General features: G+C 35.8%; 2 protein-coding genes across 2 annotated transcripts; one reads left to right on the top strand and one right to left on the bottom strand.

Moving 5' to 3' along the window:
• The first annotated feature begins 1,897 nt into the window (after positions 1–1,897).
• On the top strand, positions 1,898–4,553 carry LOC131846369 (uncharacterized). Its single transcript, XM_059195640.1, has 2 exons — positions 1,898–3,076; positions 4,392–4,553. Exons 1-2 carry the CDS (start codon positions 1,898–1,900, stop codon positions 4,551–4,553), a joined length of 1,341 nt encoding a protein of 446 aa, XP_059051623.1.
• Positions 4,554–7,843: 3,290 nt separating this feature from the next.
• Positions 7,844–25,403, bottom strand: LOC131846366 (zinc finger protein 737-like). The gene is made up of 14 exons (XM_059195638.1): positions 25,317–25,403; positions 23,819–23,993; positions 23,191–23,232; positions 22,180–22,272; positions 21,649–21,783; positions 19,546–20,142; positions 18,579–18,784; positions 16,755–16,893; positions 15,103–15,351; positions 12,235–12,366; positions 10,975–11,175; positions 10,215–10,364; positions 8,824–9,015; positions 7,844–8,016 (listed from the first exon to the last, which is right to left on the bottom strand). The coding sequence occupies exons 1-13, from the start codon at positions 25,388–25,390 to the stop codon at positions 8,869–8,871; spliced, it is 2,340 nt and encodes a 779-aa protein (XP_059051621.1). The 5' UTR covers positions 25,391–25,403; the 3' UTR covers positions 7,844–8,016; positions 8,824–8,868.
• Between the last annotated feature and the right edge of the window lie 479 nt (positions 25,404–25,882).

Genomic DNA, 25,882 nt, shown 5'->3' with positions numbered 1-25,882 from the left:
GTAATCCAAAAATAAAGATGCACGCGGGAACTTAACCGGAACAACAGGGCGTGCTTCCAGAAACTTTAGAGTCCCTGACTGCGCGACAACAAATACCCATAAAATAATAGTACTCACTTACCTGCAATCCAATCCAGAGCACTGTTAATGAACAATCACACCGGGTCCAGAGAACACGTCCGGATGGCAGGAAAACGAGGACAGTCTCTTGTGGAATATAACGAACGACGCTCGCGAAATAGTTTATATTAACAGTAAACACAAGCGGTATCTTCGTCTAGGAATATTCTTCCAGACTGTTCTATAACGCGTGTAGATATTAATAATTATTTAATGTAGAATAAATGGAGCACAATGTCTATTGTTGTTTTAAAATTCGTCCAATTTGGACAGGCTAAGAGCATTGCCCATACTGCCTAGTCAGAAGTTTCATTAATCTTCAGTATATAAATCGTTTTATGTCTTTCGTAGAATATACTGTTATGACATTTTTATTAATAAAACATTCATTTCATTCATTCTCTATTTTACACTTTTTTATTTAAAAGAATGTTCACTTTATTAGCGGCCATTTATACACATATTTAAGAACTCTTAGGTAATAAGTGCGTATCTCGACCTGTATTAGGCAGTACAGCATACCCAATATAATAATAGATATTTAATTATAATTAGGTTCGTTGATAGGGCATCAATAAAAGAGGAAAGTAAAATATGTTAATATATTCACAATGAAAAAATTACAGTCCTTTATTTTCTATTGTTCTAACTATGATAAGGAATGTACAATTTTCAAATGTATATTTTCATTATATAAACTAAAGAGTTATTAACAACCTGACTAGCCAATTGATGAACCATAGATAGTTATCTGAAGCCTATCAGTCAATTAAACTATTAATTTATGGAAGACTAGCTGTTCCCGCGATTTCGTCCGCGTGGAATTTAACTTTATTTTACTAAAATTAAAGAATTTTCTAAAATAAAAGCAGCCTAAGTTACTCCTTATTACATCAGCTACCTGCCAATAAAAGTCCCATTAAAAACGGTCCAGCCATTTCAGAGATTAGCCGGAACAACCAGATAGACAGACAAAAATTGTAAAAAGTGTTTTCTTGGTGTATGTATCGTATTTATATTCATATGCATGTATTAAAAAACGGTTAATTCAATATTACAAACAGACACTCCAATTTTATTTATATGTATAGATAAATTTATATATAAACGGCCTAAGCAATTGTAAAGTTTAAGACATATATATATGTAGGTTTAGCGAGTAGATTGTTACCGCTATTACTTATATATCGAGTGTTGGTATATTATAGGCAGCAGCAGGAAAAGTGATGATGGAATGAGACCAGCCGTAGCTTTGTATGTATGTGTGTATTCTTATATTATTTACAGTAGTGAATGATAATAATATAAATGGAAATTATATAAGAAAAGAAGAGATTCGGTCCGCTTTGACAGGACTGTTATTTTTCTCCCTCATGTGTCGCTAGGCAACAGTGTTGCCACGCGCTGTCCGTAGATTCGCCACAGGTATATATAGAAGATTAGATATATTTGATTGCTTGTCACATATATACAATTGTGTGACAGGAGTAGGATTGTCCAAAATTTCGAGACGTCACATTTTAAAATCTAATATTATAATTGTATAATTAAGTATTAAAATATGAAGTTTGACCAATGAAAAAAAAAACTAAAATTAAAAAATTTTCTAATCCATCCGCTGGTTTATTAGTGGATTGCAATTTGTGACTTCAGACTAGGAACAATCTTCCCATCTGTCACAGTTGGTCACATTTGGGGAATCTCCCAAATGTGACCAACTGTGACAGGAATGGGAGAGGAAACAAAAAAATAACGAATTTCGCGTGACATAATTTATATGTCCTATGCCATTGTTCCTGGTGGCCTAGCATTAACTGATGATTATCCTGTTACAGCTTTCCTACCCTTACTCGTCGTAACAGCACAACATCAGGTCGACATATCTGAGCTCAAACCACCAGACATCAACTCTTGGATTGGTGGAAACGATGACTTCTACGTCTTCCACGAGAAAAACCCGAAAGAGCTAAAAGAAATACCTAACTGGTTCTTCGATAGCGCAGATAAACCAAATCGTCGTTTACCATCTGAGAGAAATGGTGAGAAAACACATTCAAATGCTCAGAAATTGACAAAGCAGGACTATGAGAAAATAAACCAACTGTATATAGATAGATTGAAGATGAAGCCATGGCAGAAGGACATGAAAATGCCTACCGATGACCCATCTAAGGTTATGGTAACAATGCCACAAAGGCTGCACAATAAAGAAAAATACAGCAATAAAAATAAACACCACGATATAGAATCACTTTGGAATGAAGATATCAATCCTAAACATTCAATTTGGACGCCAAAATTAAGCGGAAACTCACTTTGGCATACCAAACCTAGTCATGAAGATCTAGATGCCTCAAGAGACAGTGTTGAAGATGGTCTCGAATCTAATGAAATTAAAGAAAAAGTGATTGGTATTAATAAAAATATTATAGAGCAAGGTGTCACAACTGAAAAACTATTAATTCTACCTAAGAATATAAAAAATGATATATCACCCAGTATGCTTGATAACTTATACGAGAATCATAGAGAAACTAAAAGACCGGAGGATGTGAAACCAGTTTGGGATGTTACTAAACAGAACAATGAAGATGTTTGGGATAAGGCAAGTATAACTGTAAACCCTACATGGGAAGATAATAAAGAAACTGAGTTAGTAGTGCCTGATGTAACTAAAGAACCTGATACTGATACTGATGTAAAATTAGACGAGCATGAAAGCATGATAAAATTGAAACTCTTCTCACTAATTACACAGACTAAAGAAACGATAGATAAAAAATTAAAAGGTATAGAAGTGATACATCATCATTATAAAGAAAACAAATATTATAGAATAGGTTATATTACCAGTTATCTGTTTAGAAGTTTAGATCTACTGACGGATTTATACAAATATATAGAAAGAAATAAAAACAAGTGGAATATTTTGAAAATATTGAATTCTTACGAACAGGTAAGGGCGATAAAGGGTTACCTTATTTAATTATAACAAAATGTCGATGGCAAAATTGTCTGTTTGTGTGTTAAGATTTCACGTAAATTTTTTTGTTTCAATTAATTTCATTTCAGCTTTTAGGATGACAAAAAGATACACTGCAATTATATTATTAGTATTGTACTAAAGATTATTTTTGACAGCCTCAGTGGTCTAGCGGTTAGCACACCGCTTTATTTCCTATTGTTACAGATATGATTCCTCGCAAGGTGCAAGCATTTGTGTACATCAGTATGATTGTTTGTATCGGTCTGTATGTTTTCTATGTATATTATGTATGTATTTAAAAAAACTCTATGTATTTATATCAATTGTCTACTACACAAGCTCTGCTTAGCTTGGGACTAGATGGCGCTGTGTTAATTGTAAATAACGAATGTGTGCTGGGACACATAGTAAAATTGAAACTTCAACGTACTGCAGTTGTCTTTCTCTCTGCCGCCAGCCTTTCTCTTTCTCTTACAACTCTATAGCGGACTCTGTTCTCTGCTGCCGTTGTCCTCTCTCCCACAATCCTTTCTCTTGGGTGAAAGGGTATTGTTAGTAATGTAGATTGATGATCTTATTGCTAGCAATGTACAATGTCAGGTTGACATCCACGCGGTTCCCCCTGGAAACCATCGTGATAAATTCTTGGTGAAATTGTCACGATGGGCCAACTGATCTGACCTGTTCATCTTATCATCCTTCACTGGTGCTCCGCCAGCGTAAACCGTTAGCGCAGGCAAGTGCACCATTCCATTATCAACCAAAAAAAATCATTTCTTTTTCTGTCACATCGCGATATATCATCTACCCCTTCCAGTCGACGATATAACATTTTTGCGACCAAAAAATCCTAATATATATCCATTTTTATAATAATAATAATAAAACTCTTTATTGTGCATAAAAAAATAACAAATAATTACAAAAAAAAGAAAGAAAAGATAGTAACATTCTAGTCCTATAATTTATATATCTTTTGCATCTTTTATTTCCCATAATAACATTAAACTTTAAAACCCATGATCACTAATTCTGAGTATATTCAAAATTTAACCCGTTCCTTTCCATTATCCCGTCTCGTTTCCCGTTTTTAGTGATATACAACACTAACCTCTATACAAAAAAAAAAAAAATTCAGTCTTATTACTGAAAGCAATCTCTATAACAGACAGACACACTTATAAATATAAGCTTGTCTGTACAATATTAACACAACATTATACATGTTTGACTTCAAAAAAATATTGAATTTTATGAATATTATATTAAAATATATCTGTTTCAGATTAAAAAAGCTGATGAATATTTAACAAGAACAATGTCCGTTCTGACTGATGCTGTAATCAATGCTAAGAAGAACAACATACCTCATAACATGCCACAGCACTACACAAAATCGTATATGAACAAGCAAATGCCGATTTCTTGGTCCTACTACGATAATTAAAATATTTTATGACATTTTATTTATTTAATTATATTATAAAAACTAACAAATTGGATACCTGATTGATATCACTGTCCCTAACAAACATATATATATATATATATATATATATATATATATATATATATATATAATATATATATTAAAAAAAAAAAATACAACACATCATACTTTAACTTCCACATAAAATAAACATTAAAATATATATTAGGTGCCACAGGGATACGAAAGGGTTGAGCTACTCAGTGAACAATTTGCTCAGCGAGCAAAACACTGATTTTCAGTAGCAGCCCAGTGGTGGTGCGATCGCGTGCAGCGACATATTCACTCAACAATCTTAATGTTACCAAAATTTAAATTAAACTAATTCTTAATAAAAATAATAGAAGAAAAAAATAATAAAATAAATAAATCAAAATGTATATCAATATCAATTCAAATACAAATAACTGTTGACGCGGACCATTACCTAAGCGACCAAAGGCTTTCAAAAAATAATAATAATATATAAATGCTAGGAATTGTCTAGTAGAAAAAGTTTTATCTTTTTCTTAAATACCTGTTTTGAAGTAATGGCTCTTATAGGTGGAGGGATATTATTCCAGCATTTAGTCGCCTGGTAGCGGAAACTTCCCGTAAAAGCAACAGTTCGGTGAGAATACATTGCTAAAGGAACCCGTATGATCTAGGGACGCCGACATAATGACTTTCAAAATGAATTAATTTATTATATAAGTATTCTGGATTTTTAAATGTCATTATATCAAACATGAGTACTGCGAGATGCAACCGCCTCCGTGATTCCATGTTAAGAATTGATGCATTATTTAGAAATGGAGAGACATGAGTACGTGGAGGTATGTCAATGTCATTATGTTCCGAGAATTACATACAAGGCGAGGACCATATACTAGATCACCGTAATTGAACTTAGAGAGAATAAAGGACTCACATAATAATATTCTTACTCTCTCTGTGAGATAATTTTTCAGCCGCTTCACATGCCACCACATATCCTTATTTATATATTTACTTAAGCCGGGGCTAGGATCTCCTTGTAAGCATAATATTATACTAGTTGACCCGCGCAACTTCGCCTGCATCACACTTGACATTTATTATTATATTTCACCCAATTTACATAATACCTTTTACAATTATAGCCTACTAGCTACTCGCCCCAGCTTCGCCCGGGTGTACATGTATTATACATATAACCCTTCCTCTTGAATCACTCTATATATTAAAAAAAACGTTTCTAAATCCGTTGCGTAGTTTTAAAGATTTAAGCATACATAGGGACGGACAGACAGCGACAGCGACTTTGTTTTATACTATGTAATGATGATTATTATTATCATCTTGTTGTGGTGATACAGTTCTCCTAGGCTTTCATATTTTTTTATACCACTTAGGTGGCAAACAAGCATACGGCCCATCTGATGGTAAACGGTTACCGTAGCCTATGAACGCCTGAAACACCAGGGGTGTCACGTGCGCGTTGCCGACCCTTAAGAAACCTTAATATACCCTTCTTGAAAAACCCCATGCTGTAGTCTCGTGAGGCAACCTCGGCAGATAGTTCATTCCACAATCAAACACAATCAGGAAAGCCGTTTACCATTCAAATTATATTAAAAAAACAGTCAAATTCTGGTCGTTAACTAGTTTTAATAAATAAAAAGCAGATGTAATTTATTATAATTTTAATAAATACAAAATACACTATATATTTACAATACATTTCATCAGATCCATGATTATTAATATTAATTTTTAAATATAAATAAATAATTCAATTATATCATTAAGTTATATACCTGTAAGTTAATTTAAAACCTTATATTTAATAGTATCATATAATCAACTAGCTGCTACTCGTGACTTCATCCGCGTGGAATATAACTTTATTTTTCTAAAATAAAAGTAGCCTAAATTATTTCTTATTACATCAGCTACCTGCCAATAAAAGTCCCGTCAAAATCGGTCCAGCCATTTCTGAGATTAGCCGGAATAAACAGAACAAAAATTGTAATAAAATGTCATTTTCGGGTATGTACCGTATTTATATTCATATGCATGTAGTAAACAACGGTTATTTCAATATTACAAACAGACACTCTAATTTTATTTATATGTATAGATTAAACTAATATTGCTCATAAAATAAACTTATAGCTACGAAAGTGTAAAAGTTAATCATTGCGTGGTCAGCTAGTATATGTAGTCTAGCTGGCCCTGAAAACCTTATTTTGCAACATAAATTAAAATATCTATTAAAAAATAGGCGTTGGTGACCGAATGAAAATTTAGGGTTGTATGTAATTTTTAATGCCATTATTATAAAAAAATCAAAAATATAGGTATCCCTTAACTTATATCATTACTTATAAAAAATACGTGTCGCTTTATTTGTCCGCGATGGACTCCTAAACTACTGAACCGATTGCAAATTTGATTTGCACATTGTGTGCAATTTGATCCAACTTGAAAGATAGGATAGCTTACATCTAAATTTATAGTCGCAATATTATTTTATTCAAGAACCTTAGCCACAGCAACGCGTGGTACATATATACATATATACTAGCTGTTCCCGAGACTTCGTCCGCGTGGAATTTAACAAAAAAATAGAAGTTAGCCTAAATTACTACTTATTACATCAGCTACCTCAATAAAAGTCCCGTCAAAATCGTCCAGCCATTTCAGAGATTAGCCGGAACAAACAGTCAGACAGACAAGAATTGTAAAAAATGTTATTTTGGTGTATATACCGTATTTATGTTCATATGCATGCAGTAAAAAACCGTTATTTCGATATACAAACAGACACTCCAATTTTATTTATATGTATAGATATATACTATTTGAAATAGTTTTAAAACTAAAACTCGAATTAAAGAGATCTGTTAATATTATTATTATAAATTGTATAAATTAAATATTAACACATTATAACGGGGGCAGGTACTTGTACCCGTTCCGAGGTTGGCCACTTATAAGGTACTCGTTACTAGAACTCGTTCAGCACATTGCAGTTAAAAAACTGGGACGATTAAAATAAGTAACTTTAAATGACACAATAAATATATATATATAATATATATATTTATTAAATAGCTGTACACGTAACTTCGTCCGCGTGGAATTTACTTTATTTTTCAATTATAAAAGTAGTCTAAGTTACTCCTTATTACATCAGCTACCTGCCAAAAAAAGTACCGTCAAAATCGGTCTAGCCATTCCAGAGATTAGTCGGAACAAATAGACACAGACAGACAGACAAAAATAATAATAAATGTTATTTTGGTATATGTAACAAACATCCATCCAACCACACTCACACTTCGGCAGTTTTAGAGATCAGATTTGCACTCTTTGTAACGACAGTCCTCCAAAACGGCTCGACCGATCCAGACCAACATTTCATCGAAGGTAGATCTTCAAGCCTCCATCATTAGCACTAAAAAAAATGTTTGAAATGCACATCATTCCATAGTGTCTTAAATAGATCGGAATTCACCACAGAAACTGATCGCTTTGCTGAATTTTTTTTATACCCGATATTGTATTGTCAAAAATTTGATTGATGACAGTTTGACAACTGACAGCTGCTTTAAATAGAATAGAATAGAATAAAAAAAATCATTTATTCAAATAAACTTAATTTAAGCACTTTTGAATAGTCATAACAATTTGTTTTTTATCTACCACTCGTTCGGAAAGCTGTCTCATCACAAGAAGAACGAGCAAGAAACTTGTGTGTCGCTCTTTTAAATAATCCTTGTAAGTTTACATTTACAAGTCGAAACGTGTGGTAGGTTAGGTAGGTTAAAGGTAGGAAATCGGGCGTTCAGAATCTATAAACGAGTTGAGCGAAATTTGTAGTGGTGAAATTCAAAATGAAACTTTGAACACGTTTAAACGTTTTAATGGCGTTCAGTTCGAACTAAACGCGATCAGTTTTGGTGAAATCCGGCCTTATTAGTCTATATGTTATGTTCAGGTTGCGAACACTGATTAGATTTTTTGATTTTTTTTTATATAGCATATGCTGGTGGTCTCCCAAATTTGAATTTAAATGAAATAGTATTATTATAAATATGTACAACATTAAAAACAAATACAAGCTGAGTTTCTTGTCAGTTCTTCTCACCTCGAAATCATTCCGAACTGACGGTAGATTTGACATATCATAAGAGTCTGTAATAGACCTACATGAATAAAGATATTTTGAATTTGAATTTGAATTTGAATGTACAAAACTTACAAGTTACAAGCACGCAGGCGCAGCCAGGGCGGGCCACTAGTATCACTATATCTTTAAGTTATAATACATAGGTTTATCTTCCATCATGGGGTTGATCTCGCCCAGTTTCGGGTCGCAGGTGGGCCACAACGGTTGAGCTATGTCCATCTCGCTCGCACTCGTTGGCACAGACGGCTGCGGTGGCATCTGTCCCTGTCACACACACATAGATCATTATTAAAGATGGTCGTAATGGTAGTCAAGTTCCCGCGCCGAATGTTTGTGATCTCACATGCTAATTGTATCGGAATTAAACAAAATAATATAAATACATTACGTAGTGAAATGGACTTTCACTACTTAATATAAATAAATAACACTGAACAATTCACACCGCGCCATCTAGTCCCACGGTAAGCAGAGCTTATTAAACAAAATAATATAAATACATTAAGTAGTGAAATGGACTTTCAGAAAATAACATCGTAAGTCGATTAAATAATTTATTATTATTTATATAAATAAATAAATAACCCTGAACCATTAACACAACGCTATCTAGTGCCACGGTAAGCAGAGCTTGTGTTATGGGTACTAGACGACTGAAATAAATAAATAAATAACCCTGGACAATTAACACAGCACCATCTAGTCCCACGGTAAGCAGAGCTTGTGTTATGGGTACTAGACAACTGATATAAATAAATAAATAACCCTGGACAATTAACACAGCGCCATCTAGTCCCACGGTAAGCAGAGCTTGTGTTATGGGTACTAGACAACTGATATAAATAAATAAATAACCCTGGACAATTAACACAGCGCCATCTAGTCCCACGGTAAGCAGAGCTTGTGTTATGGGTACTAGACAACTGATATAAATAAATAAATAACCCTGGACAATTAACACAGCGCCATCTAGTCCCACGGTAAGCAGAGCTTGTGTTATGGGTACTAGACAACTGATATAAATAAATAAATAACCCTGGACAATTAACACAGCGCCATCTAGTCCCACGGTAAGCAGAGCTTGTGTTATGGGTACTAGACAACTGATAAAATACTTAGATATTAATACATGATAAATACATCTTATTAATATTATAAATGTGGAAATCTGTGAGTATGGATGGTTTGTTACTGTTTCACGTAGAAACTACTGAACGAATTTTGTTGAAAAATTACAGTGATATAGCTTAGACATGAGAATAACATATAGGCTATAAACTTCACCCGTATGAAACCGCGGGCACAGCTAGTACATAATATACATATAAAATACCCAAACAGATACAAACAATCATACTCATAAATACAAATATTTACGCCGTGCAAGGAATCGAACCCGCGACCATCGGAAAGCGGTGTGCAAACCCGCTAGACCACCGAGACCGTCGTTATAAAATACTGACCGTCCGTGCATCCGGCCGCCGTTTGCCCCTGGTCCGTTTCGGCCAGGGTTTCTTCAGATGGACATAGGTGATGTGGGCGCGCTTCTCGCTTGCATGTTTGAATCCTTTCCCGCACATCTCACATTTAAATGGCTTCAGTCCAGTGTGGATCTGTAATATAAGATAAATTGTTAATTTATTTATTTACTAGCCGCGCTTCACGACTTCGTCCCACGACGAATTTCCATACAAACTTTCATCACCTATTTTATTTTACAGCAGTTATGAAAGAAGAAAGAAATAATCTCTATTCAAATAAACTTAATATAAGCACTTTTGAATAGTCAATTTTATTTATTAGAATAAATAAAATTGACAAATTGCTGTTTCGAAACGCAGACTCATCATAAGAAGAACGAGCAAGAACCTTGTGTGTTGCTCTTTTAATTTTTTTTTTTTATAACACAGGAGACAAACGAGCATGCGGCTCACCTGATGGTAAGTGATTACCGCCGCCCATGAGCACCCGCACCACCAGGGGAATTGCAAGTACATTGTCGGCCTTTTAAAATGGAATAAGCTCTTTTCTTGAAGGTTTCAATATCGTATCGGTTTGGAAAGACCATTGCTGGAAGGCGATTCCACGATGTGGCAAAAAGTTTTTAGAAAGCCGCACTGTGGAGGACCGCCATTCATCCAAATGATCCGGATGGTATTTTAGTTTCTGGCGGGTCGTAGGTTATAAATATTTGTTGTGCAAAAAAATTAACTTTGGACTCACAAACATGTGCCGCTGTCTGTTGCTGTGCGTGGAGAAGTGTTTCCCGCAGAGCGAGCAGCCGTAGCTGGCCTTGTGCTGCGAGTGTACGCGGCGATGTGCCACGAGTCTCTGCTTCATCCGGAACGACTTCCCGCACGACTCGCATGCGAACGGACGCTCCCCAGTGTGAGTCCACCGATGATCCTTTAGCAGCGCGTAACTCTATAACATATTACATTAGTTAGATATATTATTGATAAAAATAGAAATAATCTTTATTCAAATACACTCATTACGAGCACTTTTGAATAGTCATATTTTGATTCTGAAAAGAATGCAGATTCATCACAAGAAGAATGAGCTAGAAACTCGTGTGTTGCTCTTTTGAATAGATGTTTTTTTTATATTAATAATTACAGTATAACAAATAAGAGGCATGCGATAATCAACATAGAAATTAGTCAGATATATTATTGATAGAAATAGAAAGCATCTTTATTCAAATACACTCATTACAAGCACTTTTGAATAGTCATATTTTGATTCTACCACTCATTCGGAATGCAGATTCATTACAAGAAGAATGAGCAAGAAACTTGTGTGTTGCTCTTTTTAATAGATATTTTTTTTTATATAATAATTACAGTATAACAAGTAAGAGGCATGCGATAATCAACATAGAAGTCGCTACGCACTCATTATTAATGTAATCAGATAATATTGTCAGTGCTATGGATTTTAAGTTTTTCTATAAAAACATTATTGTCGTTAACGAATTCATCAATTTTATAATAAGCTTTTTTGCAACGGAACTGTTTTATTTCACATTTAAATCTTTTTTGTGGAATATTTATAACAGACTCTGGTATTTTATTGTAAAACCTTACGCAAAAGCCATAAAACGAATTACTAACTTAACACTCTAACTGGTCGCTCTCTGGTTGGAGAACATACGTTACATATGAATGTGGATGGTTATAAGGGCAGAGGAAGGCCGAAAAAGAGATGGATGGACTGTGTGAAAGATGATATGGTAAGAAAGGAAGTGAATAACGCGATGACTGCGCACAGACCGGAAGACGCAGCGTGGGAAGGCCTCCAGCAAGGTGGACCGACGATCTGGTCAAGATCGCTGGAAGGCATTGGATGCGAGCAGCGCAGGACAGATCGTCGTGGAGATCTTTGGGGGAGGCCTATGTCCAGCAGTGGACGTCTTCCGGGCTGAGATGAGATGATCAACAAATTGCACAGATTACAAAACATCTGCTCCCAACTTAGTACCTGGAACATTCTACCGCAAACTTCGCACATGCAGGGCGACTTCATCGACGGGTACTTGGTTCGATTCTTGTCCGGGTGCATCCGGCGGAAGTGGCCGTGGTACGCGCGCGAGTCCTCCAACTGTAGACCACACTGTGAACAAAATACATGTGAAGTCATATGTATGTAACAAAACGTTTTTTTTTTTATTACAAGCGACTCGTCCCCGGGTTCGCACGTATGCATTACAAATCCTTGTATTTCTCGACTTGTTTTATACTATAACACGCGTATTATAAACTAGTTGACCCGCGTAACTTCGTCTGCGTTTCATTTCCCCACCTTTTGCAATATTTGTCATTGCAGCTCCACTCCTATTGGTCGTGTCATAATAATAATAATAATAATAAGGCCCGCGTGTTTGAATATATTACCCCCGTAAAAAGTGATATATAATAAATATATATATATATAAAAATAATATATATGTAATAATAATAATAATAAGCTGGGGGTGAGTTGCCATCTCCTCTCCTTAAGAGGGGAGATGAGAATTTTTGGGAAAAAAAAAAATAATAATAAAAAATTTCTATCTTCATCACATAACTCATCCATGCTTGGCTAAGGCCCGCGTGTTTATATATATATATATATATATATATATATATATATATATATATATTATTAATAATAATAAATCATTCCAATCGTTATGTCGGTGAACGGTCTTATCCCAACTAGTCTGGAACAACATCTCAGACGGTTGGGATTCCGGGGCGGTTCACTCCCGGGAAAGATGCAGAAAGCAGTGCTGTTAGATTCTGCCCGCATTGTACGCCGGTTTCTGTCCCTGGGGCCCTGAACCCCGGCCGACTGTGCTTCTGCCGGGGGTATGTTGCCATCTCCTCTCCTTAAGAGGGGAGATGAGAATTTTTGGATAAAAATAGTAATAATAATAATAAGTGTGGAGAAAACCAGCAATAGCTGAGAAAAAATAAAGAATAATAATAATCTCAGGACAATTCACACAGCGCCATCTAGTCCCAAGTTAAGCTAGCTAAAGCTTGTGTTATGGGTACTAGATAACTGATAATAATAATAATCTCAGGACAATTCACACAGCGCCATCTAGTCCCAAGTTAAGCTAGCTAAAGCTTGTGTTATGGGTACTAGATAACTGATAATAATAATAATCTCAGGACAATTCACACAGCGCCATCTAGTCCCAAGTTAAGCTAGCTAAAGCTTGTGTTATGGGTACTAGATAACTGATACAAATACATAGATTTTTTTTTGTAAATACATACATATTATATATAGAAAACACCCAGACCGATACAAACAATTATACTCACGAATACAAATGTTTGTGCCGTGCGAGGAATTGAACCCGCGACCATCGGACGTAAAGCGGTGTGCTAGACCGCTAGACCACCGAGGTCGTCAATGTAATGTTATATAGCTTAAAGCCTTCCTCGACAACTGGACTATCCAACAGAGAAATAATTTTTCAATTCGAACCAGTAGTTTCTGAGATTAGCGCGTTCAAACAAACAAACTCTTCAGCTTTATAATATTCATCAACTGCTACAGACAGCCCCCTCTGTCGGGGCTGCTTTGAAGCTGAAGAAACGGCGGCTCACGTAATCCTGGAGTTGGCCCCACAACGAAAACAAATCCTCGGAACGGTGAGGTCGCTCCGTGAAGCCTGCGAAGACACCGGACTTCTGCGCTTTTGGGAGGAGCTTGGCTGGCTACGTTAGTAGTCTGGCTCTACACGCACAACGGCCCGAATGTGAGGCTAATTGCGGAGAATGGAGTCTAACATACCATACCAATATTCATCAACTCAGCCCGAAGACGTCTACTGCTGAACAAAGGCCTCCCTCAAAGATCTCCACGATGATCGGTCCTGCGCTACTCGCTTCCATCGCCTTTCAGCGATCTTAACCAGATCGTCATATATATAATATATCTACCGCTACTATGACAGCCTCGGTGGTCTAGTGGTTTAGCACACCGCTTTACAATCCGATGGTCGTGGGATCGATTCTTCGCACGGTACAAACATTTGTATTCATGATTAGTATAGTACGGTTGTTTGTATCGGCCTGGGTGTTTTCTATGTATAATATGTATGTATTTACGAAAAAAATAAAATTATGTATTTGTATCAGTCATCTAGTACCCATAACACAAGCTGTGCTTAGCTTGGGACTAGATGGCGCTGTGTGAATTGTCCTGAAATATTATTATTACTGCTGAAAATTTCACCAAAATCGTATAATATAAAAGGTATAAGTGAACATACAGATTTCCATGTATCCTCAATTGAAAACCTGAATTGTTAGTATTTTATTAATACTCAAGTTTCCCGCTCGTTCTTCTTGTGATGACACAGCTTTCCGAATGAGCGGCAGATTAAAAAGTGCTTCAATGTAAGTTTATTTAAATAAACGATTTTCTATTCTATTCTATATGTACACGACGGAATCAATTAGAAAATAAGTTTTAGCTGTAATTAGTATAATAAGTCATCCTCAACAAAATATATAACATAGTGTTTTTTATTGCCCTAGATATCAGTATAAGCAGAATTTGTATTTGTAAAGCATTATTTGATGTTGTTTGTTGTGTAAGATCATTTTTGTTAATAATAATAAATCACACGAAACGTACAGTCGCAGTAGGGAGGGCCACCCGTCGGTCGTCTATACAAAGAGCGCGGTCCGCATTCACTGGCGAGACAGCGACCCGATAGCTGCCTTCCTACTAAGTGCAAACAACCGAGCATTTTTACTTCGCCGTCCGACCGTACGACCAGGGATCCTATAGTATATAGTCCTGTCACCATCACTATATGCATTAAGAATTAAATTAACAAACTACCTGTTCACAAGGTATAGGACCTTCGGCTTTCCTCATCTGACTTGGGTACACCTTCTTATCATCGTCCACCTTCTCTTTCGCGGTTCTCTCCTTCTCTAACACGTCTCTGGTCTTCCGTCCCCTCTTGGGCTTGTTAGCTTCTTTATCCTCGTCTGCATGACGAGCTGATACCACTATGTGACGCTTTAAAGCCTCGGCTGAGACGAAACGGACGTTGCATTGCTCGCAGTATGGACCGTCTTCTGGAATCTAAGGAGGTAATAATAGAGATAAGATAATCTAATGGACCGTCTTCTGAATCTAAGGAGGTAATAATAGAGATAAGATAATCTAATGGACCGTCTTCTGGAATCTAAGGAGGTAATAATAGAGATAAGATAATCTAATGGACCGTCTTCTGGAATCTAAGGAGGTAATAATAGAGATAAGATAATCTAATGGACCTTCTTCTGGAATCTAAGGAGGTAAAAATAGAGATAAGATAATCTAATGGACCGTCTTCTGGAATCTAAGGAGGTAATAATAGAGATAAGATAATCTAATGGACCGTCTTCTGGAATCTAAGGAGGTAATAATAGAGATAAGATAATCTAATGGACCGTCTTCTGGAATCTAAGGAGGTAATAATAGAGATAAGGAAAACTGTTAGACGACCTCGCTGATCTAGAGGTTTAGCACACCGTAAGAAGTAAAGCGTTACTTCTGATGGTCGCGGGTTCGATTCCTCGCACGGTGCAAATATTATTTATGTGTACGTATTCATGAGTAAGATTGTTTGCATCGGTCTGGGTGTTTTTATGTATATTATATACTAGCTGTGCCCGTGACTTCGTCCGCGTGGAATTTAACTTTATTTTTCTAAAATAAAAGAAGCCTAAGTTACTTCTTATTACATTAGCTACCTGCCAAAAAAGTCCCGTCAAAATCGGTCCAGCCATTTGTGAGATTAACCGGAATAAACAGACAGACAAAATTTAAAAAAAATTTTATTATGGTGTATGTACCGTATTTATATTCATATGCATGTAGTAAAAAACGGTTATTACAATATTACAAACAGACACTCCAATTTTATTTATATGTATAGATTTATACAAAAAAATCTAAGTATTTATATCAGTTGCCTAGTACCCATAATACTAATATTTATCATGGCACCGCTCGCCGTCGACAGGGAATTCACCCCCACACGCTGGAACCTAAGTGGTCTCGGATAGTGCGGTTTCAGAGGAGCTTCCTCCCGCATTTTTTTTTTATTGGGTTGTTTGGGCTATTGTCAGATGTTTGTAGCACCTGTAGCACTGCGACCTACATAGATCTATTGTGCTCGCCCTTTTTCACAGTTCGCTACCTAGACCCGTCAGGACAAGAATTGAAGGATATTCTTAGGAGCGATGGTTTTTATCTCCTCAGGATAGAGTGTAAACTTTCCAAAGGAGATATTTCGTTTATGCATGAGTGGGCTACAACCACATAGGATGTGTAGTGGCGTTTCCTCTTCAGTTTGGCAGAATCTACAGATTTTTGTCCTAGTTGTGCCATATACTTGTTTTCCTTGCATACACTTATTTTGTGGAATGAACTACCTGCCGAGGTCTTCGTATGGGTATTTGGCGTAAACAAATATGATTATAACAAGGAAAACCACTCACCTGTTCGTTATCTAATCTATGCTTCAACTTTTTATGAAGCTGTATACCTTTCTCGCTCACAAACGAATACCCACACAGTTGGCAGACAAAGTCAGATGGATGCTTTATACGTATATGGCCCATGTACGTTGTGAATTTCCTGTAACAGATAATAATAATTATAATAACCCTGGACAATGCAGCGCCATCTTGTCCCGAGATAAGCAGAACTTATATAATGGGTACTAGACAACAGATATACATAAATAAATACATTTTATAGCGGATAACAATCTGTCGAAACGCACCGTTCCGACGCCAGCCCGCTATCGCTAGTTTCCGGACACGGAGCAGCGTACGTACGGTATCTATTAATAGACAACTCGTGCTAGTCCTGCCAAAATTTGTTTATTTATTTATTTAACTTTCCGGTTTTTTCCGGATTCCGGATCCGGCTCGAAGGACCAATGTTCGGGTTGTACCGAAACTATAAAGATTCTGATAGGTAAAACTGATAAATGATACTGATAGAAACTTGATTAAAACTGTATATTGAAACTTCAAATATAAGTGATTAATGATTGTAATGAGTACGCGCGGCGTCCTTGATGACCGAATGCGAACTGATTTTAATGAAATGTGAAATGTAAAATGAAATGTTAATGTTGCGAAATAATGTACGATGCTAGCTCGTACAAATGCACACAATATATAGTAATATATAGTACAGTATATTTGGCAGACTTAACACCATACAGCATTATCTACCAGTCAACAATAGGTGGTGCAGAGAATAGATGCTGGCGGTGCAAAATTATAAACGTAAACAAAATGCAACAAAATATAAACAGAACAAAAAAAAATACAATATATATATATACACATATATATGCAATAAACTTAAATATATAACCATGTAACTACATCAATCATACTGTAATACAATACAAATGTATGCATGCGAGAAATCGAACCTGCGTTAGGTCAACTTGTTTGTCATTCTAGTTCTATAAAAAAAGATACTTTACATTTAAAATACCATCCTGATCATCTGGATGAATGGCGCTCTTCCACAGTGCGGTTTTCTAGAAACTTTTTGCCTCGCACAACCACATTGTGGAATCACCTTCCAGTAATGGTATTACCGAACCGATATGATATTGAACCTTCAAGAAAAGAGCTTATTCCTTTTTAAAAGGCCGACAACGTACTTGTAATTCCCCTGGTGTTGAGGGTGCTCATGGGCAGTGGTAATCACTTACCATCAAGTGAGCCTCAACTCATTTGCCCTCTATGCTAACTGAAATCTACTCACTGAAACTCATCTGGACAATGTGGACACTGATATTTGGTTCTTGCTTCTATTCTCTTTCTCTGTTCTCTATTCCCCTTCTCTGCTCTCTATTCCATTGGTATTGCGGTGAGCCGCAAACTGGTTTGACCTCTATACTATTTGTTCAAAATCTACCCGGTATCATCGTAAGCACAGATTATTATATTAGAGTCCGTTAGTTTTCGGTTCTCCGTACCTTTCGTTCCCCTCCATTACCTAATAACAAACGGACCGTACAGCGGCTTTGACGCGCGCGCGCATTTGTTGTGAATTGAAATAAATTAGAACTGTGAAACCTACTGTGAAACTGGAAAGCTAGCGAAGATACCTTCGAGACCCTGAAGCCCAAGAAATCCGCAGAACCATAAAGGTAAATGACTGACGCTTCCCTGACATTTTGGAAATCCCCTGATGTTGCGGGTGCTCATGATCGGCTGATGGTAACATCAGGTGAGCCGCACTGTTGTATGCCCCTTATACTATAAAAGTAGTACTAATAGAAATCTACTCACTGAAACTCATCAGGACAATGTGGACACTGGTATTTGGTCCCCTTGTGCCACCTCTCGTGCAGTCTGGCTGTCTGTCTATGTGTTGTGACGTACGGACACCGGTTACAGCTGAACCGTTGCGTGTGGTGTGCAGTTATATGTTTTCTTAACGCGTGCGGATGTTTGAAGTGAGTTTTGCATATATCACATTGGTAATCGCCGCATTGCTGCAAGAAACTCATTTTTTTAATTAGATGATAATGAAATGGTAACGGTTTACGATGGTGAGGCACCTGGGGAGGAAGATAGGATGAGTTAACCTTATCCTAGGTTAGATTAATAATAATAATAATAATAAAACTCTTTATTGTGTACACATAAAATAATGAGAAAATACAGTAAATAGTAAAATAATAACAAAAGGCGGTCTTATCGCTAAATGCAATCTCTTACTGACAACCTAGAAGAGAGGACTTATGTACATAGAATAGGGTAGGTGGCACACATAAGACACTATTTATTAGTGCATCGTAGCAAATTCACTATGAATATATTATATTGCTTTCCAAAGAACCTAATGTGGTACGCTAGTAATTGGATCATTAATTCACATATTAACAAATCAACAATTTGAAGAAATTACTTACGAAAAATAACCCAGAGTATACCTAATTTTTGTAAGTAATCCGTCCAATACATACTGGGATTGAAATTACGAGGTTCATTTGTTCGGTTGAACCAAGGTTCGAACCCCTAGTGGTGCCTTTTATTTGATTTGTCCCCCCCCCCCCTCCCCCTGCTTCCACCCACTATCGTCTGGTGAAGCTGAAGAAGGCCAGCTACGGCCTTCTTCAACTTCACCAGTCAGTTCAGTGATATTACAAATGGGATGGTCAGAGTCGTATCAATGTTTAAAGAGAATGAAGAAATAGCGTGATTCTTATTGTGAACGAGTGTAATGGCATTCAGTATAAAAAAAATTACTTACATTCGTATGCCGACTCATATGTGAATTATACGCTTCTTTATCCAAAAATCCCTTATAACATTCAATACATTTAAACACTGAATTCTTATAATTAGCGCTGTCTTGTCGCTTCAAGATCTCAGCCACTTGTTCCTCAAAAGATAAATTAGTTATTGTAAATAAAGTTTCATTAAAATCATCATTAAGGAACGGTTTCCTTCGCCTGTCAATTTTCGGTTGCGTGGGATCTTTCACTTGTTTCTTTCTCACACTTTTCACTACTTTCTTCTTTTTCTTCTTCTCCCTTCTCCTTTCTAATGGTAAACTATCATCAGTGGAATACTCCTTCTCTGTTTGAATGTAGTCCGCATCAAAATCATCAATTGTATCATTGATTTTATTCTCTTCTACGAATTCGTCTACAAATATTTCACTGTTAATTTCATTCTTTACTACCTCATCTTGTATGTTTACTTCTTCCTCTTCTTTTATCTCCTTTATTTCTTCTTTATCTTCTATGTGCAAGTCAGTGTAGTCGGGAGTGTAGTGTTTGATTTCTAGTTTCGATATTAGCTGATTGTTAAGCCGATCTATAGTTTTTAGATTATCAACGGTTAGCTGGAATAGAGTTTAATTAATTAGTTCATTTTCAGAGTTACGTGTAACTATATTATTTTGTTGTAATCCAAGAAGGATTACTTATAAAATAATATGTGTAATTGGATTTATAATTCTTTACATCGTAATCTGTTAGAATAGAATAGAATAGAAAATCATTTATTCAAATAAACTTAATTTAAGCACTTTTGAATAGTCAACATTTTTTTAAATCTACCGCTTATTCGGAAAGCTGTCTCATCACAAGAAGAATAAGCAAGAAACTTGTGTGTTGCTCTTTTAAACAATCCTTGTAAGTTCACATTTTACAAGTCGAAACGTGTGAATACAAACTACCAACCAGCACTAATTTATTTAGGCTCAAATATAAAAACACAATAAGATTACATCAGTCGTGATCGAATCAGTGATAAGAGCAGACCAGTCCCTACAAGCAGCACTCGTTCACGAGTATGACGGATGAGCCAGCCATCACTGCGCTCGACCATATTTTAGGGAGCCCAATGACCCGGCCCACCACGCCGCCACATGTCTGGACATTTTAGTGAGCATGACTACTCATTCCACTCGACCACGTCACAGCTACAAATTAATGTTACAAGTTAATGTTAACTATTATATTATTGTGATTTGTTGTTTGTTGTTGAGTATGATTGTTCGTATTACACTCTGTGTTTTCTACGTATATTATGTAATTTAATTAAAAAAATAAGTACAAGTATGTATTTATTTTAACAGTCTAAGTTCCAAGTTAAGCTAAGTTTGTGTTATGGGTTAACACAAACTCTTCTTAGCTTGGAACTAGATGGCGCTGTGAATATTCAGGGTTATTGGGTTATTATTATTATTTATATATTTCTATTTGATTTTCTTTATGTAATGACTTTATTTCGAATTATTATGATACTAACTACCAGCCGCGGCTTCGCACTGTTGTACACGTATTATACATATAAACCTTCCTCTTGTATCACTCTATCGATTGGTGAAAACGCCATTAAAATTAAATGCAAAACAATTTTTTTTAAAAAGTGGCATTAAAAAATACATAGGATCCAAAATTTTTACCTTTCTAGCACCAACTCCTATTTTTTAATAGCGATTTTTATTTATATGGCAAAACAAATTTTATGGCGTCAACTAGTAATTTATATACTGCTGTATATAAATTACTAGTTGCTGTGTTATCTACTAATGCTGTGTTATTACCGCTGTATCATCATTGTCGTTGTGAAGTGTGCTGTAATATATTATTTAATTATTAACCGGGTCTTAACACGAATAATTTTATATCAAATAAAGACAGTCAGCTCGTGACCACGGCTAGTGCAACCTAGTCGAAACGTCGAGAGAGGTAAATACCTTTATTTGCCATAAAATTATTCGTGTTAAGACCCGGTTAATAATTTAAATAATGTATATTAAACACGAAAGTTTAAAATTAACTGTGCTGTAATAAACCTCTTTCTATTCTATTCTATTTTCTAATAGCAAACATATACTCACATTGTCGTGTTTGTTAAGGAGCTCTACCATCAGCTTGTTGGCGCGCAGACTCTTGTTCCTGAAGCTGTGGCAGCTGAGAAGACGGTGCGCGCACTCACCACACAGTTTCCTTGGCAGGCGGTCCTCTTCGCATATCTGGAGTCCAAGATTCAAAATAAGATGCGATATATTTTGTGAATACTACAAAAAATAAAACAATTACAGACGAGTTTCTTGCATTTATTATAATTTATACATAGAAATGAAATTGGAGTGTCTGTTTGTAATATTGAAATAACCATTTTTATTTACATGCATATGAATATAAATACGGTACATAGACCAAAATAACATTTTTTTAAATTTTTGTGTGCGTGCGTGCGTGCGTGTGTGCATGCGTGCGTGCGTGCGTGCGTGCGTGCGTGCGTGCATACGTGCCTGTGTGTATGTGTGTGTGTGCTGGTTTTTTAATCTACACTTACGGGCCGAAACCAAGTGAGTGTGTGTGTGTGTGAGTGTGTTATTATTATTTTATTATTATTGGGTAATCACCGTCAATCCAGTCACATATTGATACGCCTGCACCAACTTGTATTTCTTCATTGGGAATAACTTGGTGGTCATCTCTAAGCAGATTCTGCAGACCTGTAAAATAAACATTTATCCTTTTTTCTCTATTTCCCCAGATTGATATCCCATTGAATCAAAAAGGGAAATCGAAATTACGACGGCTTGCGTCGAAGTTCGAAGTCTTAGAGTAAAGTTGAATCCGTTAAGCAGAAGTTTACCTTCAGCCGCTCCATAAGTCGTTCCCGCTCTTTTGAGAACTCAATAAGGGGCTTTCCATAGCCTCTAGACACCTGATACACCAAGGGTGTCTCAGGGGGTGATACACGTTCACGTTGCCGACCCTTAAGAAATCTTAATATAGGGTATACTTAATATAACCGAGCGGGGGTGACGAGCGCGGGGGCAGTCCCACCCCACCACACTAGGCCCGAAGAAGTGCGCGCCTTCCCCAAGGGAAGATGGGGGAAGTGGTGGGTTCCAAAGGGAACCCGCAGAGACGGGGCCCGCTGTAGAGTGGGCCACCGCTGTCGGAGTCGCGGTGCACTGAATCCGATCCCGCGACTCCGGCATATGGCGTCGAATGAGGAACATCTTGGAGTTTTTAGTGAGTAGGAGTCTCACAGTACTCGTGGGCTTCCCCCGGGGCCGGCGAGTCTCCATGAGGGATTTTCTCCAAGTAAAAAAAAAGGGGTATACTTAATATAGTGTGTGGCTTGAACCCCATGCTGTACATTACATATATAAACTAGCAGACCCTGCCACGCGTTGCTGTAGCTAAGGTTCTTAGATAAAATAATATTGCGACTATAAATAGAGATGTAGCCTATGCTATCTTTCAGTTGGATCAAATTGCACACAAATCAAATGTGCAATCAGTGGTTTAGGAGTCAATCGCGGAAAAACAACATGACGTTTTTATATATAAAAAACGTTTTTATATATAAAAATATATATAAATTACATGTATAACCTATGAATAATAATAAATCTCACCTTCAAACCAGATGTTTTTCCATAATCACCATTGCTTGAATCCTAGAAAAAAATATATAGTTATGAATCTATATATCAGTATTATAAATGCGAAAGTTTGTAAGTATGGATAGATGTTTGTTACTCTTTCACGCAAAAACTGCTGAACGGATCTGGATGAAACTTTACAGTAATATAGCTTATAAATCATGAGAATGACACAGGCTAAAATTTGAAAGGATATTATGTAAATTGGGCGAAATATAATGATAAGTGTAATGCAGACGTAGTTGCGTGGGTCAGCTATTATAATATATTTATATTTTGCTTCACTAAAACAATAATATAATAGTCGCTATATTATTTATAGTTTTATACAAAAATAGAAATAGAAATAATCTTTATTCAAATAAACTTAATATAAGCACTTTTGAATAGTCAAGTTTTTTTATTCTACCGCTTATTCAGAATGCAGATTCATTACAAGAAGAATAAGCAAGATTTGTGTGTGTTGCTCTTTTAAATAAATATTGATTTAATTATTTTTAATTAACAACAAGGATTACGCATGCGACAATCAACATAGAAACCGCTATGCACTTATTCTCTGATTAAACCCTAAAATTCAAAGAAATATAAAAATTGTCACCTGTACAATGATAGGTACAGCACCAGCTCGGACCTTCCTCAGGCCACTCTTGGTCTCGTACAGGTCTTCACAGAGGAAGTGTTCGGAGCAGACTGCGCTCCTCTCCTTCGGTTCCCAGTGCTGCTTGCCGACTGCCTGCAGCCAAGCAGTCCGCAATGTACTCTCGTAGGGGAATCTATAAAAAGATGGAATGCATAATAGAATAATATGCAATCTATACATATAAATAAAAATGGAGTCTCTGTTTGTAATATTGAAACAACCTTTTTACTACATGCATATGAATATAAATATGGAACATACACCAAAATAACATTTTTTACAATTTTTGTCTGTCTGTCTGTTTGTTCCGGTTAATCTCTGAAATGGCTGAACCGATTTTGACGGGACTTTTATTGGCAGGTAGCTGATGTAATAAGGAGTAACTTAGCCTAAGTTACTTTTATTTTAGAAAATTAATATTAAAATTCCATGCAGACGAATTCGCAGGTATGGCTAGTTTATAATATAAGGTAATATAGTGAAAACGAATAGAAATTTTAATACCACTCCTTTAAACTTCATATTCTCTAATATAAACTGTAAAAGAGATGACGACCTCAATTGTCTAGTGGTTTAGCACAGTGCTTTACTTCCGATGGTTGTGGGTTGGACTCTTTACATGGTGCAAACATTTGTATTCATGAGTATGATTGTTTGTATCATTCTGTATAATGTTTGTATCGTTTTCTATGTATAATATGTATGTATTTATAAATAAAATTATCTATGGATTTACATCAGTTGTTTAGTACCCATAACACAAGCTCTGCTCACCGTGGAACTAGATGGCGCTGTGTTAATTGTCCAGTGTTATTTATTTATTTATATCAGTTGTCTAGTAGACATAACACAAGCTCTGCTTGTGTAGGACTAGATGGCGAATGTTAATTGTCTAGGATTATTTATTACAGAATAATAATAATACCCCAGGACAATTCATACAACAAGATCTAGTCCCAAGTTAAGCAGAGTTTGTGTTATGAATAGTAGACAACTATTATAGATACTTCGAAAATAAATAAAAACATTCATAATATACATAGAAAACACACAGACCAATAGAAACAACCATACTTATGGATACTAATGTTTGTACTCTGCGAGAAATCAAACCCGCAACCATCGGAAGTAAAGCTAAACCGCTAGACCACCGAGGCCGTCGAAGAATAAGAGGCATAACATCTTAGTTCTCTAGATTGGCAATGCATGATTGCAGGGCTGTCACATGATAACGTGACACCCACAGTACTATGTATATAGGCGACGCTTACATCCGGTGGGCAGTCTATTTGCAATTCCAATTATAAAAGTAACTTATAAAACTGTTTCTCTTTCATCAAAATCAAGATAAAAATATATATTCGTCCATATATATATCTATGGACGAATAAACAATTCTTTAATAAAAATCACGATAAAAATATGTACTAAATATCTATGGACGAATAAAACTTACATATGAAACGTAATGCCCTGAGATTTGGAAATATATCTAGAATCGTTCTTACAACCCGGCACTGAACACCTCATTCTTAAAAGCAAAACAAATTTCACACACAGCTATATTAAAATAAATAGATACTCATATATTTACAGTAAATACAGATATTGTTTGCATTATTTGCATATGTTTATAAAGTAAATACTTCATTTAATATTGTAAATTATAATAATATAAAACATAATATAGGAGTCAATACATTTTTTATGTTTATTTTTTACTGAAATTGAAGTATGCACCGATTACACAAATTGATCGGTTCTGGCTGTCAAGCTATCAGTGTATGTCAGTCAGTAAGTCATTTCCTCCTTTTTATTTAAATGTGCTAAAAGTCCTTTAATTCATTCATAGCTTTAAATAAATTATATTCAATGTATATGTACAGAAATACTTGTAATGATTTATAATGAAAACAAATCTTACTTAAAGCTAAGATATAAAGTAATAAGTCACTTTTACTATTACACTTTCAATGAACGCATTCATAATATTTTTTTAATAATTTGTCTGTGGTTATCTGT

The sequence above is a fragment of the Achroia grisella genome, unplaced genomic scaffold, assembly GCF_030625045.1.
Source record: "Achroia grisella isolate CSIRO2021 unplaced genomic scaffold, CSIRO_AGI_Agris_v1 utg5103, whole genome shotgun sequence".
NCBI lineage: Eukaryota > Metazoa > Arthropoda > Insecta > Lepidoptera > Pyralidae > Achroia > Achroia grisella.
This window is presented reverse-complemented; position numbering and strand designations above follow the sequence as displayed.